The 18683-nt window shown below is 36.9% G+C and overlaps 2 protein-coding genes across 2 annotated transcripts in view; one reads left to right on the top strand and one right to left on the bottom strand.

Annotated features, from left to right (window-relative positions):
• Nucleotides 1–3521, top strand: part of LOC149081243 (atrial natriuretic peptide receptor 1-like) — a 64897-nt gene extending 61376 nt beyond the window's left edge. Inside the window, exon 18 of the mRNA XM_089238074.1 lies at nucleotides 1826–3521. Coding sequence (XP_089094200.1) covers nucleotides 1826–1918 — 93 coding nt within the window. The 3' untranslated portion in view covers nucleotides 1919–3521. The remainder of the gene's footprint in view (nucleotides 1–1825) is intronic.
• Nucleotides 3507–15403, bottom strand: ECSIT (evolutionarily conserved signaling intermediate in Toll pathway, mitochondrial). Its single transcript, XM_089238077.1, has 5 exons — nucleotides 15152–15403; nucleotides 13470–13952; nucleotides 10793–11016; nucleotides 9220–9427; nucleotides 3507–6097 (listed from the first exon to the last, which is right to left on the bottom strand). The coding sequence occupies exons 2-5, from the start codon at nucleotides 13945–13947 to the stop codon at nucleotides 5724–5726; spliced, it is 1284 nt and encodes a 427-aa protein (XP_089094203.1). The 5' UTR covers nucleotides 13948–13952; nucleotides 15152–15403; the 3' UTR covers nucleotides 3507–5723.
• Nucleotides 15404–18683: the final 3280 nt, after the last annotated feature.

Below are 18683 nucleotides of genomic sequence, written 5' to 3'. Positions count from 1 at the left end.
GGGATGCAGGTTTCAAAGCCATTTCTAATTTAGTTGATAAAATACTTCATTTCAGAGAAAATGATTGACAAGATGTAAGAATAATATATCTTTCCTAGAACAGTGTAAGCTCTTTTTGCCCAAGGCCCCCTTTGGACCATATTTTCTTCTCATGGTCTCCTGCCTTATCCAGCTGCCTCCCACCTTCAGGACTGAGACCCTTTCTATACTTATTGAATTTTTCAGTAAATTTATAATAAACGAAATTTTTATAAATTAGGTCTGATCCCCAGACCCCACGGCTATAGTTCAGTTTCATAAATTATGAAAAATAATTTAGAATTTAGGAAAGAAATAATTTCGTAATTAATGAAAAAAATAATTTAGAATCTATGATAGAAATAATTTCATAATTAATAAAAAAGATATTTCAGAATTACTGGAACAAATTTCACAATTAATAAAAGGGATAATTAATTTTAAAAAAAATCGGAATTAGTGAAAGAGAAATTTTCCCAAAATAAATAAAAATTCAAATTTAATGAAAGAAATAGTTTCAGAGTAAATAAAAGTGCTCAATAATTTTGGAAACCCTGTTTAACAACGGGGAATACAGTGGCTTCATGGAAAGTTTTAATTCGGCCTACAATGTGTGAACGGTTGAAGATCCCAGCCTTGATAGATTCCCTTTGGAAAACTGGAACTAAAGTACAATTTGCTTCAAACATCTATTTGAGGGGGGTCCCAGTACATAAAAGTTGCCTATGGCCGCTGCTGGTGTTAAAATGGAAAGTTAGTCAGAAATAACACACTACATTAAATAAATAAAATAATGATGATCAGTGAAACTTCTATATAATGATACGCTGCAGACCAAGAAAAAATATCGTTGTAAAGGGATTATCGTTATATTGAGAGAGGCAGCTTTTAAAGCATTAGAGTATAGACCTATAGACATTTCCAAACAAGAGGAAAAAATATTATTGTACAAGGGTTTATTGTTATAACCAGAGGCAGATTTACAGTTTTGTTGCCTGAAGGCTACACAAATTTTGCCGTTCTTCTCTCATTCTGGTCTAACTTTCTTGATCACTCATTCCTTGAATTCACCACCCTATGCTTTAACCCGCTTGTCCCCCCCCCCCCACCATTGCTGTAAATAAGCCTGTGCCTCTAGGTCACTATTTTTGCTCATTCACAAACTAGCACACTGTTTTTGGTGCTCAGATGCTTGCGCATGGGCTAGATCACCCTTTTGATCGCTCACTAACCTGGTCCCTTGATCTGCCTGAATGGTGTGGTTGTAAGATGCTCATCTACCACTGTGAAGGTTGCCATGCCGGTCCCAGGATCAAACCCAAGGAAGAATATAGATAAGATATTTCCCTAACAAGTTTGAGGCGACCACTGATAGATGGCACCTTCATTTCCAACCCATCTCATTAATGACAGTAAATTGCAATTTGGCAATACGGTTAGGGTTCGTGCTTGGTAAAGTATGGTCCTTCACCCTCTGGGCCACTATTTTCGTCATTTAGATGCTTGTTCACTCCTCAGTTCACTCACGTGCTTGCAAACTCTATAAATCCCTCATTTTGTCACTCGATGACCCAGCCTCTCACTCTGTTGCCAGAGGCAGATTTATGGTTCTACTACCAATGGGATAAATACATTTTAAGACCACTCATTCTTCAAATTTGCCACCCTCCTCTGAACTCTCCACTTTGGGCTATAATGAGTATCAATGTAATGAGGTTTCACTCTATTTAAATTTATGAGATTCATTTGTGTCATTCAATTTTAATGTTTGAATTATAATAACATTCTTTTACTCGATAATTACTAGGGTAAAGGACTGATGCGTACGTATTGGTTGGATGGCGAAGATCTGAACTTGGTGAATATCAATGACCACCCTTTCTTAAACACTATCAAGTGATGAACATTAACCGAAGGCATCAAAATCACATTTTGCACTTGTAAAGAAAGGACATATCCACGGAATGAAAAAAAGGGAAGCATAATCCCTGCATCCATGACTATTCAAGAATTTTTAAAAAAAAAACATTTTTTTAAAGATATAAAAGCAGAAGATTCACAAGATAATGCCAACCACACACACACACACTGCAATCCGTCCTTAATAAGCCAACAAATTAGTGACACGATAGCCAATTCGAACAAAATCACGAGCTAGAATCACTTCAAGCAAGATGGTAAATGGCAACTATCATTGCAGAAACTTTCTCTTTCTGTATAAATGGCTCGAAAATAAAACTCTGAACAAAGATGCTTAATAATTTCACAAAAGTAAAGGCATTTCATGGCAAAATATGTGAATTCATATATAACCTTAACAATACACCCTAATTGCCATAAAATCAATAACAAAAACTTTGATAAACAGATAGAATGGGCAATTCACTTGGGCAATTTCATCCCTGGGTGTAATCTTCCGACACTACCCAACTTACTAGAGACAGCTGCAGCTGGAGAGCGGTTACCAACAAATCGCTTTAGTGAGGATCGATTTACACTCTATGTGTGTTTCAATTATAAGGCAATAAAAGTAACATTAAAGTCCATATTAACTATTCATAAATTTCACAGAAGTATAAAGGTGGGCATAAAATAATGGGCGCTTTTTTTTAATACAACGGGTCTCAATGTATTTTTCTATCCATTAACAGACATTCCTCATTTGCAAACAAAATTTTCGGTTTCATGGGTGTCTGTTATTGAGGGGTTTCACTGTATTGTTCTCTCCTGAGATTGTAGCAGTAAACAAAAATTTAGAACTATTTTTCTTTTTAAAAATTGGGGAATTGGTGAATTTGTTCTCTGAATAAGTATGTAGATAAATTTTGGTATAGATCCAACCCGGCCAAAACCAGAAGGTGGCGGCAAAATTTAAGGAGGGGCCGTAAAAATTTTAGGTGAGAACGAAAAAAACCTTTACAAAATCTTCTAATTTTACAGTGGAGGGGTAGCAAAATTATGTTTGCACCCCCTCCCCTCTCAAAAGATCCTACTTACTGCTCTGGATCCAACCGTCCATTAAAGCTGAAAAAAAATGCTCCAAATATGTTAACTTATTTTATGCTCACCTTATCTTGAGGGCATTGGGAATCATGACAGAAGACTACAATTTATCACAGCAACATTCGAGGCAAAATAAATCTCACACAAAAATGAAGATACAGTAAACATTGATAAGGTTAGGGGGGGGGGGGCAGAAGCTTCTCAAACATGCTAGAAGATGGCGCGATAGTTTTACAGATACTCAAATGACTATACAGAGATGCAACGGGAAATTAAACACAAATAGACAATCATGAATAACATACCAGTCCCCTAACAACCGCCCTCTCATGTTCTGCATAATACGTGTGAAATAGCAAGTCAAGGCTTAAACAAAAACTGCTGTATGCTTGAATTGTGAAGTTTAAAGTCATTTAATTAAACAATGAGAGGTCCAAATATTGAAATCCGTGTAACAAACCAATGTAACAAGGAAACAACATAATGTAATTGAATAGTCCTTTTTATTGAATTTACTTTCGAGAGTCGTTTTGCAACAGCTCATAAATATTGAATCATTACACTTTCTATTACACATGCCTATTTCTAATTAATTTTTTTTTCTTTCTGATGGTTCGATGAAATGAGTAAGAATAAAGTTTTCATTGCACATTGTAACTGCCATAAAAAAAATTATCCATGAGTCATTCATAAGAAATTGATACAAGAGAGAAATGTTGATGTGATCATTTATGTACAATTCACAAACATGGAATAAATATAGCTTTTTTTTGCCTTTTCGATGTTATTTCTTGTAATATGATAGTTTCATATTTTTTGGTAACAAATATGAATGATGCATAGTTGTGGTACCACCAACATATCATAGAAACTGCTATCATAGTTAACATTTAAGAAATAAAAAAGGGAAAAAGATGAGTGGAGAAGGTTTTCCTTCTTTTTTCCCCAGCGATCCTGTTGCCCAAATTGTGTGCACAGCAGATATCTCCCTAACCGTTGACTTTAGAAACACTAACTTTCAATTACAAAATGTTTTCGAATACCCGTGTAATTACTTGGAATCTAAAAAAAAAATGAGGGGTCGTATATATAAAAAATGCAGAAATTAACTTTGTCTGCCCATGTGCTAAAACAGAGATCATCAACCTTTTGCTATTTGCGAGCACTGATAGCACCCATCAGCAAAAGAAGAGCGCCCTTACACCAAGTTTGACATAGGAATGCATGAAAAATCAGGACAATTTTAATCCTTGAATGCAATTTTTACAAGGTATTTAGTTTCTTCGCTTACAAGTGAACTGGCAATAAATTTGAATGATCTCTATTTAACGAATCAGCAATAAATATAGTAACCTTGTCCTAACCTAACTGCATGTCAGAAAAGGGAAGAAAAAAAAACAAATGAAAAAATAAGACAGTATAACAGATAAGGTGATAAGGATGTAAGTATGAAGTTATATTTCTTTTCACCGTCACCCTACCTGTTCTCTTTCACTATTAGAAGATACAGCATATGTGAGGGGGGAAAAATCACTATCAGGGTACACAAAAAACCAAAAAGAAAAAAATTGTAAGGTTGCAACAAAGCAGGATGATCAGGAGAGAGGAGAGAAAACAGAGCAAACTTGTTTGAATTTATTCCACTGGCATTTGGATGCAATATTACGCCCTTTGATCGTAAAGTGGTTAATCAGGAAATTGATCAAGTGCTTGCTAGCATGAAATAGCTAGACACGGGCAGGGAGGCAGCATGGTGCTCATGAGCAACAAGCTGAAGATGCCTGTCCTAAAATTTCCAATTCAGTAGCTCCCATGGAAAAGGACTCAAGTGCAAAAATCTTTTTTTCCTGTTTTGTTTTTTCATGGTCCTGCAAATAAAATGCAATGCCAGTGGCATGAAAAAGAGCTTATTCCTGTACCCTTTTAAGGAATAGGACCCCTATCCTATCCCTAGGATCCCCTGTATCCTATTCAGATTATTTTTTCCCAAAGGCTGCCAGATGGCATCAGCCCCTTGGCATACATAAGTAATTATGTCCAACAAATCGTACGAAATTATATCAAATCAAATATCTCTGTTGATATTGAATTTAAAAGTACGTCAAATATTTTTGTAAATGACTTCTCAGACCCACCTTTACATTTCACTAATTGGAAGTTTTAGCACACAGGGTCTACATAAGAAGTTAATTTCTCTATTTTTCATGTATATCTAGGACCCCTTGGGAAATTTAAGACATTTCCAGGTAATCGTACAGCACTAAAAAAAATTTTTGTAATTGAAAGTATGTTTCTAAAGTCAATGGTTGAATAGATGTCTCCTGTGCAAACGGTTCGGGACTTTTTTACGGTTGTGGCTTTTTTAATGCTTCCATAGTCACCATACATGCAACTGAAGTAGTTGCATCACAAGTGACAGCACAAGTAGGGAGGATGCAAATGGGTTAACAAAATCAAATTCGAGATAAAATATGTTGCATAGTAAGCAATTTAAAACATTATAAACTATAACATCATATTAGAATCTATTGACTTGAACCCTATGAAATCATTTAGGAGCGAAAAAACAATAAATGATCTCAATATATTCATGCCTGCTTACAGAGAATTTGTGGAAGCATGCACTAGAGACAATTCGACAGGGGCATTCAACACAAACAAAGAAATGTCATTGAAACTATCTCATAATTAAAAGAGCATTATCAGCTTTGCTGCTGCTGTTTTTGTACATTTGAGGACTCATCTTCAGTTTTATTAGACTCTCCCTCGTCTGTTTTCTGTTCCGAATCCTCTTTGCTACTTTCACTTTCAAAACTGGAAGTCCTATCACCTATGTTCAGTGTCGTCACTGCTGCCGTTATAGACTTCAGCTTGAAAAGAACCGGTACGTTCTCAAGAATCGGATTAGACTGCTGAAGCAAACGAACCCAAGACAAAACAGAGTCCTTACTTGAGGTGCCTGTCGCACAAGCTGCGAAAATTGTTCCATCTTCTTGTTCATGGATGGTGTTCGGAGCAACAGTGAGATGCTTTGGTTTAGGTTCTCCAAACATGTATAGTGAAAGGTTGGACACATCTGATAATGAAATAAAAACTCACCATCAGACAGAACAAATACAAAAATACCAAATTTTAGAAAACAATTAACATGGTGATTTCATATTTTATATTGAATGTTATTCTGTAAAGGAGTCCATGACCATTTTATTGCCACAAGGGGGTCTGTAGAATAAAAAAGACTGAAAACAACTCCCTATTCATTTCAACAGTGGAACCTATACAAAACAAAACATATCAAGAGATTGAAATGATATTCCGTTTTATACAAGTTTGTTTTATAAAGGTACTCTTCGAAACAATAATCATAGATGGGATTATCTTTTGATTCCGTTCATGTACAAATACAAAGACCACAACAGGCAAAAAGCCCAATGAGGTGGATGAAAAAAGATTCCCACAAAAAATATGGATGTCAATTAATATAACTATAAAATACAGCAATTTAAAATTTACTTTTCTTTGTATGGATAGCATAGCTTCTCTATTCATCCCAATATGAATATTGTATTTCTTTTCAAAAATGTCTATTTTGGTAGAATTCATGACACCTGGAGGTGAGCTATTCCATTTATTCATAACTCTATTGGAGAAAAAAAGGGAAAATATATGTCTGCCAATAGCACCGCTAACACCTTCCATTTTTAACATTAAAGAATGCAAAAAGAAAAAAAATATATTCTGCATGTGCACTAAAAATTAATTCAACCACCATCACTGAACAAAAGGTTTAGTAAATGTGTAAAGCAATGAGTGGAAAGCGATTCCTTTTATTTTTCCCCTTTTCATGTCATGTGATCTTAAGGAGTGAGCTTAAGAATAATTTGTTGGTAGCATTTTCCGGATTATTCTTAAAGTCATTCTTATGAACCTATGCTTATAATTCGGATGGGATAAGAATAAGCATCAATAGATAGTACTTCCCCCCCCCCTTCCTTACATTCTTCCAGTGTAAATATATTGGAAGAATTAAGACTCTATAGCTCAAACCTTGTGTACCCACTAGCATACTGATATCCAGGACAAACTAAGCCCCGAAAAGAGGAAGGATCACTTTAAGAGAACACAAAGACTTTTTTTAAGAATAAAACCTCAGAGCATTCGTTTTCATTTATTTTCTTTTTTATCACCACTGATAGCAATGTTCGGAAAACCTAAGCTGCTCGTCAATGAGAATTTCCTAATTGATTACTTTAGTTGCATTGGGAATAATATCACCCTTCAACTCTAAAACGTAGGGTGTTCAAAATGAGCAACCGTGAACTTTTCAATACTGAAAATCATGCTCCATTCATTTTTCCATGCTGCGATCAAATTCAAGTTCATCTGAAGCAACTCCCTATCGCTTTAATTCCCGACTACCTCTCCATTAGCTTCACGTCAAATTTGCTAAAAATCCCATTGATACCCTGATCGAGTATATCAATAAAAATGTGAAAAAAGTATGGGGGGGGGGGGGGGCAAGGACACTTCCTCGAGGAACTCCAATCAAAAAACTCCTTGTTCAACATAACCTGCTATGACCTATCACACAACCACAATTCTATACCATTTAACAAGTTGCCCTCAATGCTAATTTCATGTAAATGCTTCAAGAGTTTATCATGTTTGACCTAGAGATGTAAAATTCTCGAGAATAATCTTTCGGAGAATAGTCTCTGGTAGGACTACTATTACAAATAACTTGAAAATATTCTTTTAAGTTCTTGATGAGAATATTCTCCTGTAATTTATAATATAGTTACATATAATATCCTTGAGAATATTCTCTGGAAAGACTACTTTCATAAATTACTGCAGAATTATTCATATATAAAATAATAATTATTATTCTGAAGTTATTAATAATAGTGCTTCCAGAGAATATTCTCCTCGATGAGAATATTCTTCAGTTACCGAAATCTTTCCAGAGAGTATTATCAAGAATATATGTAATAACATGTATTATAATAAATAATCTGAATAAATAATTTGAGAATAATTACTATTTTTCATAAGAATATTCTCTAGTAATTTATAATAATAGTCCTTCGAGAGAATATTCTGTCTCCCATCTCTTTTCCTGTCAAAAAGACAAGGAGTATTGAAGTTTTTAGCCCACAATATTTAAGTTGAAAAGCAAGAAGATGAAACCAACATGGCTGAATTACATTACTTGCAAAGAAATGTGAGTGATATAGAATGTAAGTGTATGTGCATTGAAGAAAACAGCAGTTCTGCATCTTCTTAGAATGAAAGTGATTATATAAGAATAGCTTCCTTTATCAATCACCTTTGGTTTAATTTTTTGTTCTGAACTTATTTCTGAAAATTTATCTAATTTTAAAATAATTTTTTTAAGGTTTTAACCTAAAGGTTTCGAAAATCTTTATACCCAAACATAAAACTTCTCATCATGAAGAGAATATTCTCGAATTATAAGTTGCCATTGGGGGTGATTATACCAAAAATTGTTTTGTTGTAAATGTTTCAGCCAATGAAAACTGATTTATATTTCACAATATAAACAAAATTAGTAAAACAAATTCAAATTATTTAAAAGAAAAATGAATATTCTCAATTATTTTTCAATTTTTACATCTAGGAGAATATTCCCAGAGTATTCTCGTTCTCTGAGAATATTCTCACCTCACATCTCCAGTTTGACCTGATCGAAGGCCTTTTGGAAATTAAGATATACATCAACGTTTTAGGCCTTTGCCCAAAGCCCTAGTCACATGAACATAAAAATAAAAAACACTGGTAACACACGACTTTCCTTTCCAGAACCAATGCTGGGTTTTCGGCCAATACCTTATTATTGTCCAACCACTTCACCAGTTGCCTTTTTATAGTTATCTCCAACATTTTCGAGAAAAATAAAGGCAGGTTTGTCAATTCAACACAGGTTTCTGGCTCATACCATGTCTGTCTTAAGTTTCACTGTAGTAATTTGACAGTTTGAATAAAACCCATAAATGTAGTCATTTAAAAGTTATTCTGCTGTGTTGCTGTGCATTGCTTCAGTTGATTATTATTAATAACACGAATGTATATGGTAGGTATACATGCCAGTAGACACACATGCGGTACAAATAATCTCTCTCTCTCAGAGCTATATATGCAATCGATATGAATAGAATAATCTAGATTTCAACTCACCATCCACATCAAACTCAACAGTAGGTCTGTTCGGTGGATCCGCTCTCAGAACAAAATAAGACAGCGATACTCTCTTCAACCAGATTATGTACGGCCCTTCCACGTAAACCGGCTTTTCAACAGGATGCTTTTTGAGGATATCTTGTTGGATGGAACTCTGTGCACTGACGATCCATGTGTCATCCATTACGTTCTCGAGATCAGCTGTCTTGATGAATGAAAATTGAATAGAATGACAGTTACTTCAGAAAATTTTCACAAAAAAAAAAACACAAAACAATACAACAATGGCTATGTAATATTAATCTCCCAATCTATACATTTTGCAAACAGAGTGAAATTTTGATATAATGATACTCTACAGACCAAGAACCAAGAAAAACATAGTTGTAAAAGGATTATCATTCTATCGAGAGACGATAGTTCAACATTAGATTATAGGCATTTCCAAACAAGAGATGTGAAAAAATATCATTGATCATTATATCGAGTATCATTGTATTGAGGTTTCACAGTAATATAAAAATGTCCACAGCTCAATGCCTCATGCAAGTTTATTTATACCCCCCCCCCCCAACTCAATAATAAGATCATGGCTAAAAGTCAATTCACACTCGTGACCTATTTCCATTCTGAGAGACTCTTCTCGTCTCTCAGTTCAAAAAAAAAGCCTTCTCTATACCAGTCTATCTATTCATACTCGTCAGACGCAGTTCAGAATACTATTCTAATAGGTTTCTGAAAGACATAACAGATCTCTTGGAATGGAGACCGGCCATGATTGTTATGTGTGAACAGACTGCAACACTAGAAAGACGGGTAGGGGAACTATACATAGATATACAGAAGAGGTCTGTGTGATCCCATAGACAAGACCTTATGTTCCATTCTTTCGTCACTAAACGCAAGACCTAGTACATAAATAATCAGCCTTCCCCCCTCCCCTCCATTTCATGGTATGAATATGTTTACTGATTTCCCTTATACAGTCAGCACTTGTACATGGAACGATTTGGATGGAACAATGAGGGTCGTTATAACAAGCATCAACTGTATTATTTAGATTTAAATTAACATTCTCACGATTAAAGCATTGCCATCTTGTTTTATAATCCCAAATGTTTCATTTCCACGAATGTGGGGGAAGGGTGCAACCCCAAAACCTGTTACAACCCCCTCCCCCAAGGGTGGCTGTGAACAGGGCCTGTTCCTTGTAACATCAGGTTCCGGGCAAATGTGAATTCTCTGGGTCCAATCAACAATTGAGAAAACCATCAACTCATTATTTTTGTATTACAGTATACTGAATATTATTCTGTGCCCCAAAGCAGTATGCTTTGTATTGTTCTGCAACAAGCCCTCGGCTGACTGGATATGTTCTACAGTAAAAATCACCACAATAGTGTTTTCGACACTCTTCCAGATTATTTTGCAATGTATACATAGCAGATTTCAGCATATTCTGATTTGGAGATTTTGGGAAAGGGGCCCTCCCCATACCTTATTGGCACAAAGTAGTCCAAAGTAGTAAAGAGCACAAAAAGATTATAAACCCTCCTTCATAAACCTATACCTTGAAATGTGTAATCTTAGTTTTAGGATCAACAGACATCTTTTTCATCGCTAGTTCTGCAAGCAACTCTATATCACTTGGCAATGGATCTGGAACCTCGTACGGGTTGAGATTCTTCAATTTCGGCATCCAGTATAACATGCGACAATACTTCTTGTATACCACAGACCTCTTACCGAACACATTCAAGACAATTTCTTTCATCTCTTTGTCTGGAAGAACACCTGCGAGATAAGATAAAAATCAAGAAAACTGTTGGATTATCATAATTGTCATATCATATATTAATATATATATATATATATCACACACACACGCACACACACACAATACATTATTAATAACATTGAGGGAAAAATTCATATTACAATTAAAAACCAGCATTTTTAAAACATATACGTAAGTTGTTATTGCTCATAAGGTGGCAGCACTGCATTGTTTGGTTTTTGCTGTAAACATCACAGGATGTGATTCTGTGACATGAATCTAGGCTGAGTATGGGAGAACTTTCAAACCAGGGGTCTTCAACCTTTCAGACATCGTGGGCCAAATTTGAACTATCCATGCAGAATGCGGGCCACAGCTTTTTTTATCTTTTTTTTCAAACCGATCACAACTCGGGTCTATCGCCATAGGCAATTTACTACCTAGTGCCACAGCTGCAAGTCATACTGCTGTATTTATAATTGTAAGAATCAAGATTCACAAGTACTTGATGTAATGTGTGGATCACAACTCGGGTCTATCGCCATAGGCAATTTACTACCTAGTGCCACAGCTGCAAGTCATACTGCTGTATTTATAATTGTAAGAATCAAGATTCACAAGTACTTGATGTAATGTGTGGCTGTGTCTTTAACGGTTGGCCCAGCATGGCCCAGAGTAAAAATTGTGCTCTAAATAATTGAATTTTTTTTTCACTGATTCTGAAAATAATTTTAAGTAATTATTTCTGCTACTGATTCTGAAATTATTTCTGCTATTGATTCTGAAATTATTTCTGCTACTGATTCTGAAATTATTTCTGCTACTGATTCTGAAATTATTTCTGCTACTGATTCTGAAATTATTTCTGTGAATTCTGAAATTATTTGTCACTAATTCTGAAATTATTTCCATCGATTCCAAAATTATTTGTCACTAATTCTGAAATTATTTCCATCGATTCCAAAATTATTTCTGTGAATTCTGAAATTATTTGTCACTAATTCTGAAATTATTTGTCACTAATTCTGAAATTATTTCCATCGATTCCAAAATTATTTCTGTTGGTTCTGAAATTATTTGTCGATTCCAAAATTATTTCTGTCAGTTCTGAATTAAATTGGATAATCAGGGCCATACTATAATTCATCCATTAAAGGAGTGAGATTAGCAATGCTGTCTTAATGCATGGGGCCCTACCAGGGGGCTCAAGTGCAGAAGGGCGGGGGCTCATGACAACGGGATCCGATTGAAATTTTCGAGAGTCACCGCATATAATGAATGGTTAACAGATACTCCTAGATTGGTGATGGGGAGGGGGCAGGAAAATCACTTTACACCCAAGGGGGGAAGGGGAAGCACCAAACAAATGTTTTTTGGAGCTGAGCATGTTTTTCGCAAGATAAACAGTCCAAAATTAATTCAATATTCCTAAGACTTGGTAATACCTATTGAATGTCGTTAGACATGATTAGACCTACATAAATTCTGCAAATTTTGCATAGTCCTCTGGTCTCAATTCAATAATCCACATGAAAAATTTTAGCCGCCAGTATATTTTTTGTTGTTTATGTGACGACCTATCACCTCGGATGGTTTATGGAAATTTTTCTGTCGCCGTTTCATCCCTGACATTTTGCCACGGACATGTTTTGTCCTCGATACATTCCCCCCCCCCTTCCGACATTCAGCTCCAGCCATTCGCCTGCCCTGACCATGTGAGTGGCCATATGGGCAACCAAGAGAGTGGGTGAATGACTGTACGAGTGATGGAATGAATAAAAGACTGACCAGTGGACAAGTGACTATATGAGTGAATGACTGTACGAGTGACCAAGTGGGTAGGTGAGTGACTGTATGAATGAGTGGCCATTTTCGTGATGAAGTTAGTGTCCATATGAGTGACTAAGGGCGTGATCAAGTTAGTGATAGTATGCAACTGCATGAGAAACCAAGTGAGTATGTGTCACAAATTTGATCACTCATATGGTCACTAACTTGATCACGAAAATGGCCATTCATACGACTACACACTCGCTCATACAGTCATTCTCTTGATCATTCATTTTACCATATAGCCACTCACACTTTCTCATCTAATCATTCACGCACTCGTGCAGTCACTCGCCCATTCATTTGGTCTCACTTCAATCATACAAACAATCCCACTCTCACTTGGGCACTCATTCACTCATACAGTCACTCACCCCATCACTTGGTCACTCCCACAGTCAGTCACTTACGTGGTCACTCATACAGTCAGAGCGGGCAAAATTTCCAGGGGTGAAATGTACCAGGAACGAGATGTCAGGGTCGAAACATCAGGACAAAATTTCCATATAGGAATTTGGCAAGTCATGGAAATACCTCTAATATACTGTGAAATACCTACATACTTAACAATTATCATTATAGAGGGTAATGTTACATAGGATATACACTACAGTAAATGTGCAGGAGTTTCATGGGTTACCGTTCCACTCCATCTTGTCCAAGAGTTCGATGCCACACTCCTGATGCTTGAAAAAGTGGAAAAACTCAGCCTGTATCATGTTCTTAGGGATATATTTCCCTTTCGGAAATACGTTCATCAATTTTTTATATATCTCGAGATCATACTGCACGTTATATTCGTCCATGTTTCTCAGAGCAGCATGTACAAACTCGAGATGTCCGCGGAAGCCTTTGATGTTCTTCGAGTATGATTCTACCACGCTAAGGAAGTTTGTTTTAGTTTTCTCCGGCGTAGTCTTGAAAACTCTTTCCTTAACTACCACCAGCTTCTCCATTTCCTTTTCTTCTGTATCCTTTTTCGCCGGAACGAACGAACTGCTGTGGAAAGAGGAACATGCAGCCATTCTGGGTATACTGTAGGAGGTTCTGCACATGTGGAAAGTTTTCTGCAACATGTTGAAAGACATTCTAGGGCAGTATGAGACTGGACCAAACATGGTACCTGGAACATGCAAAAAACATTTTAATTTAATTATCGATAAAATTTATCGTCACTTTAATATTCAAAATATTGCTCTAATGTCATTACTACTACATTCACTTGGAATACAAAATTTATTGAGAGGTGTCTTTAAATTTTTGATTCAAAGTGCAAGAATAGTCGGGAACCCCCTATGAAATTGGCCAATCCACAAAATCATATAATCTTTAGCTTTGTTAGCCTTTAATCAAGTCTGCTGTGATCTGGTCATTGTTGGGATTTTGTGATAGGTCCATTCCTGAGTTGATGACGTTACATGGAGCTGAACCAATACAGCTGCTACCATATATAACTGTATACCACACATTGCAGATTGATTTCAATTACAGAATTATATCCCACTTCTCGGGTGCCTTAGCCCATGCTACAAAATACTATGTGGTGCTTGATTACTCACAGCACTGCAGGCTGCGACGCCAGGAATGCTGTGGACTGTATTTAATAAAGTTAATAGCATACCAAGATATAAGTACATCACCTAGGATAGACCACAGGAATTCCCATTCACATATTTTTTAAATATCTCACTTATTAACAATCCTGAGGTTGAACTTTCCCCTCATCCTTAAAAACTGCTCGTTAAGTTTACCCTTGTCCTTAACTAAGGAGCTGCGCTATGGATAGCGTGGAGGACAATGTCCCAAGATGCACTCTCTCCCCTTAGCCATTGTCCTTAGGATCATGACGTGTTACGGAGAAAAACCGGTATTTCGGTTCGTTCAGTTCGGCTCTTCGCTTCAGTTCGTCATTTGACCAATCATGGTCCAACTATGGGTGTCTATGAAGCCACATTCAAAATCAGCCTTAAATTTGTTACTTACTATAATTCTGAAGCCAGTACCATGGGGGCCCATGCGGGCATAGCCAGTGGAGGGGGCTCTTAAAAATAAAATCTGGTTCAATTTTTCGGAAAATAAACACTTATAATGAAAGATTATCACAAAGAATTAAATAAACCTAAAAAAAAATCACTGCAGGGGGGGGGGGGCGGCAAAAGTCTCTTAAGGCTGCCCTGCGTGGAGCGGAGACCCCCCCCCCCCCAAGGCAAAATTTACATGGGGGGGGGGGTTGCTCTATTAGTTTTCCCTGCCGCTGTGGGCACCATGGTCCCCCATCCAATTAGATCAAAAAATTACAAAACTAAATTAGCATATACGTACCCAATTCAAAACGTTACAGTTGATGAATTATGGCTTCAAGGTTTACACATTACATAATGAAAGAATTAATTAATAATGTCGCAACAATAGCTATTGGAAAAGTACATTAAATTATTTCATCTTATACAATAGATCAGCTTTATCTCTTTGATATTTTACGCTCAAAATTTATCATATAAAAGGAAATACACGAGATTCACGCGGTTCCGACATAGTTGTTTACATCAAACACGTTGAAATGAAAACAAACACATAGTTTTTTTTTGTTTCGCTTCATTCTTTCATACAAATAATAAAGACATAAATTTCCGAAAAGAAGATTACATAAACAAAATGTTCTTCCTGAACCAGGAAGAAGAATACAAAATGATCGTAATGTTTTTTGAACAGTCGTTTGGTAGTTCAGCATTTTCATTAAAATTCTATTTTAAAAAAATTATCATAACTGCTTGAATCGTTATTAATTTTGAGCTCAGATGGCAGCACGATGGTAACTCCCTTATCTGCTTCTTTGAAGGATCATCGTCTTGGACTTCTCCTTATGAGATGGAAAAAGAACTGAACTTCCTTGCAATTCAGTTTGTAAACTTCGCTCGAGAATTTCTTGCGCTGAATCTGAACTATGTAATAAAGTTCGAGTAAACAGAGCAAACTTCCTGTCGTCTGCTTTTTGTGAGATACTTCGTTTTGGAAGCCTCCTTATTTGCCGAAAAACCAAACTGAACTTTTTGTTCAGTTCAGTTCAGTTTGTGGGTGTTGTTCGTAAGGAACTGAACCGAATGAAAAATTCTGTTTATTCTACTAAAACCTCGTATCACCGGACAAGTGATTTATGACTGTGTGACTAGATGGCAGGAAGAACAGTATGAATTTTGAACAGTGGAAAATCCCCTCTCTTTCTGCTTCAAAAATTTATCGTTTCAGACGTCTCCTTATGTGACGGAAAAAGAACTTAATTCCAAATAAATGCCAGTTTGTGATTTTCAATTCTGCTCTCTTGAAAGAAACTTCTTATCACCGCAGTTCTGAAATTAGATGACACCACCAAGAGTAAGAAGTAAACATTGGAAAATCTCTCCGTCTGTTTCTTCCTTGGTACTTCCAAAGCTATTACAATGGAACCTCCCCGAACGGACAATCTTCTGATCGAAGGTTTTTAACAGTTGACTGATGCGAAGATATCTTTAGGAAAGAGAGAAAATTCGTTCGCTCTCTCCCACTTTCTGGGTGAGCGTTCTAGACCACTAGACTACAAAGGCAACGCATACCTCGATTTTTCATTGGAGCTCGTGTGCGCCGAACGCTACAGTACATGGATGGTCGGACGTATCTCAGACTGAAGCTCTCAATTGCTGCCACTGCCACCAGAGAGCGACTTATCCGAGGATGATGACTCTTCCAGTCCCATGGAATAGGGGTGCCTAATGCATTTCACTCCCCATTAGCGAACACTCTCGATAGCGGACAGTAAAATCAGGCGAAGTAATTCCCCCCCCCCCAAACTCTAATAATTTCTGTAAATGTAGTGAAAGTTAATAAAACTTTCTTTATCGAGACCATTTGTGATTATGAATAACCACTAACACTTTTACAGTAACATATGCATTTTTAACTTTAAAATGTATAGGTAAGAATTGCGCCTCGAGTCGAACGTCGTATAAATGTGAAAGTCGAATAAACGAGGGTACACTGTATATCGTACCTCCCCATTAGAGGACAAAATTTTTGGTCCCATGGGTGTCCATTATCGCGAGGTTCTACTGTATTGGTCATACCAGGTGCTATTGTTTTCGCAGATGTGCAAGTTTTGCCATAGTTGTATAGATGAAGTTAATTTTTGCAGCTCTTCTGCTACTGAACCACACATGCACCTCGTCCATATTCCTCTGCGGAACTTCTAAATTCGAATTGGTGCATGTTGGAATGTGCGTTTGGGGAACGCACGTGTTGTACAAATACAAATACAACGCCACAACAGGCAAATTGCCCAACGAGGTGGCTCACTTAAGAACATCATGGATCCCCTACCTACTACTGCTACACCACACATGCACCCCCCCCCCCCCGCGGAACCCCCCAACGAATCGGTACATGCGGGAATGTGCGTGTACGTGTAGTGCAACCTGACGTAAAGTTTGTTTCTGTGTAATGCCTTGTTATGTGTAGTGCTGTCATCTGCCACCAGTTTTACTAACTATGAGTGAAGTGTTATGGTTGAATGATTTACCGTTGTAGGACTGTTGCTCTCTGTGGCGAGACTTTTTAACGGGGAGATCGGCTCGCATTTGCGCCTTGAAGTTGGGAACCACAGAAAACCAACTTCAGCCGACCACCACTGTGGGGTTCGAACCCGGATCCTCGCATCACGAGTCCGGCACTATAACCACTCGACCACCACAGCGGCTGTACGTGTTGGGAACATAACGTGTGTGTCTGAAGTTTATTTTTGTGTACTGCTGCTATCTGCCATCTATTTTTTGAACTATGAGTGAAGGGAACTAATGATTGACAACTTGTACCATTGTGGGCCTGTCGCGCTCTCTGTGGCGGAACTTTTCAATGGAGATCGGCTCGAATTCGCGCGGACCCCCCTGTCCTCTAACTTCAAATTAGAAAATTGTTGTCCGGTCTCTCTTGAGCTCAACAACAAAAAAAATCTCACGTTTTTAAGAGCAATATTCGCTGAGATATTCGAATTCAAAAACCAGAGGAAAAGTCGGGAAAGAATAAAATAAATGGGAAAAGGAAGCGCTGTTAGTGTTTTTGTTGTTCTTTCCCAACTGTTCTCCGATTTTTTTAATTCTGACATCTCAGTGAACATTCAAAACTTTTTTATTTTGTGTGCTCAGAAAAGACAGGACAACTTTCTAATTGGAAGTTGGAAGACAGGGGAGACCGTATAAAGAATTTAATTTCTATTTTATGACACACTATATTTTCAACTCTCAAAACTGGTACAGGGTAGTTTTTGGAACGCATTTTGAGCATTTTTAAAACTGGAATCATACCTCTACGATGAACAGTTAGTGAGATAAAGGCTGCATCAGCACATACAGGACACCCTGTATAGAAACATTAATACCAAATCTATCTATATATATAAAATTGATTTTCCGTGTGTGTGTTCTGTATACAAATCTACAATTTTAGATCGATCGTTGTCAAATTTTGCATGTATGCCAAACGAGAACCGACTTGAACGATAGGCTACTTTAAAAATTTATCAGACTTGGGTAAAGGCCCGAAATGGGCAAAAAACTGTCGGGCAACAATGGTTTTTGAGCCTCACCAATTCTCTTTCGGAACGTTTACTTTGGTTACCGTGGTTCCCTAGCAATGCGTTTCAGACATTTATATGCCTTTACAATGGTTTATCACGTCTTCAATGCTGCCCTTATTAGGTATAATAGCTCATTTCTTTGTAATGCTTAGTCAATTTTTCAATCCTCCCAGTGATTGAAGAAAACCCGGGCAGCGCCAGGTATAGCTAGTCAAAAATATGAGCATACTGAACAGAAATCGATGAGAATTT

The sequence above is a fragment of the Pholcus phalangioides genome, unplaced genomic scaffold (assembly GCF_987345545.1).
Source record: "Pholcus phalangioides strain wild (caught in Gottingen) unplaced genomic scaffold, Ppha-v1.0 ptg000010l_1, whole genome shotgun sequence".
NCBI lineage: Eukaryota > Metazoa > Arthropoda > Arachnida > Araneae > Pholcidae > Pholcus > Pholcus phalangioides.
The sequence above is the reverse complement of the archived record's forward strand: the minus strand, read 5'-3'. Positions and strand labels throughout refer to the sequence as shown.

Coding starts and splice junctions, on each gene's coding strand:
- ECSIT (XM_089238077.1), bottom strand. CDS start 13,947: ATGTTTGGTCCAGTCTCATACTGCCCTAGAATGTCTTTCAACATGTTG. Junction 11,017..13,469: donor GGACAAGATGGAGTGGAACG/GTAACCCATGAA, acceptor CTTATCTCGCAG/GTGTTCTTCCAGACAAAGAG. Junction 6,098..9,219: donor TGTTGAGTTTGATGTGGATG/GTGAGTTGAAAT, acceptor TTTCATTATCAG/ATGTGTCCAACCTTTCACTA.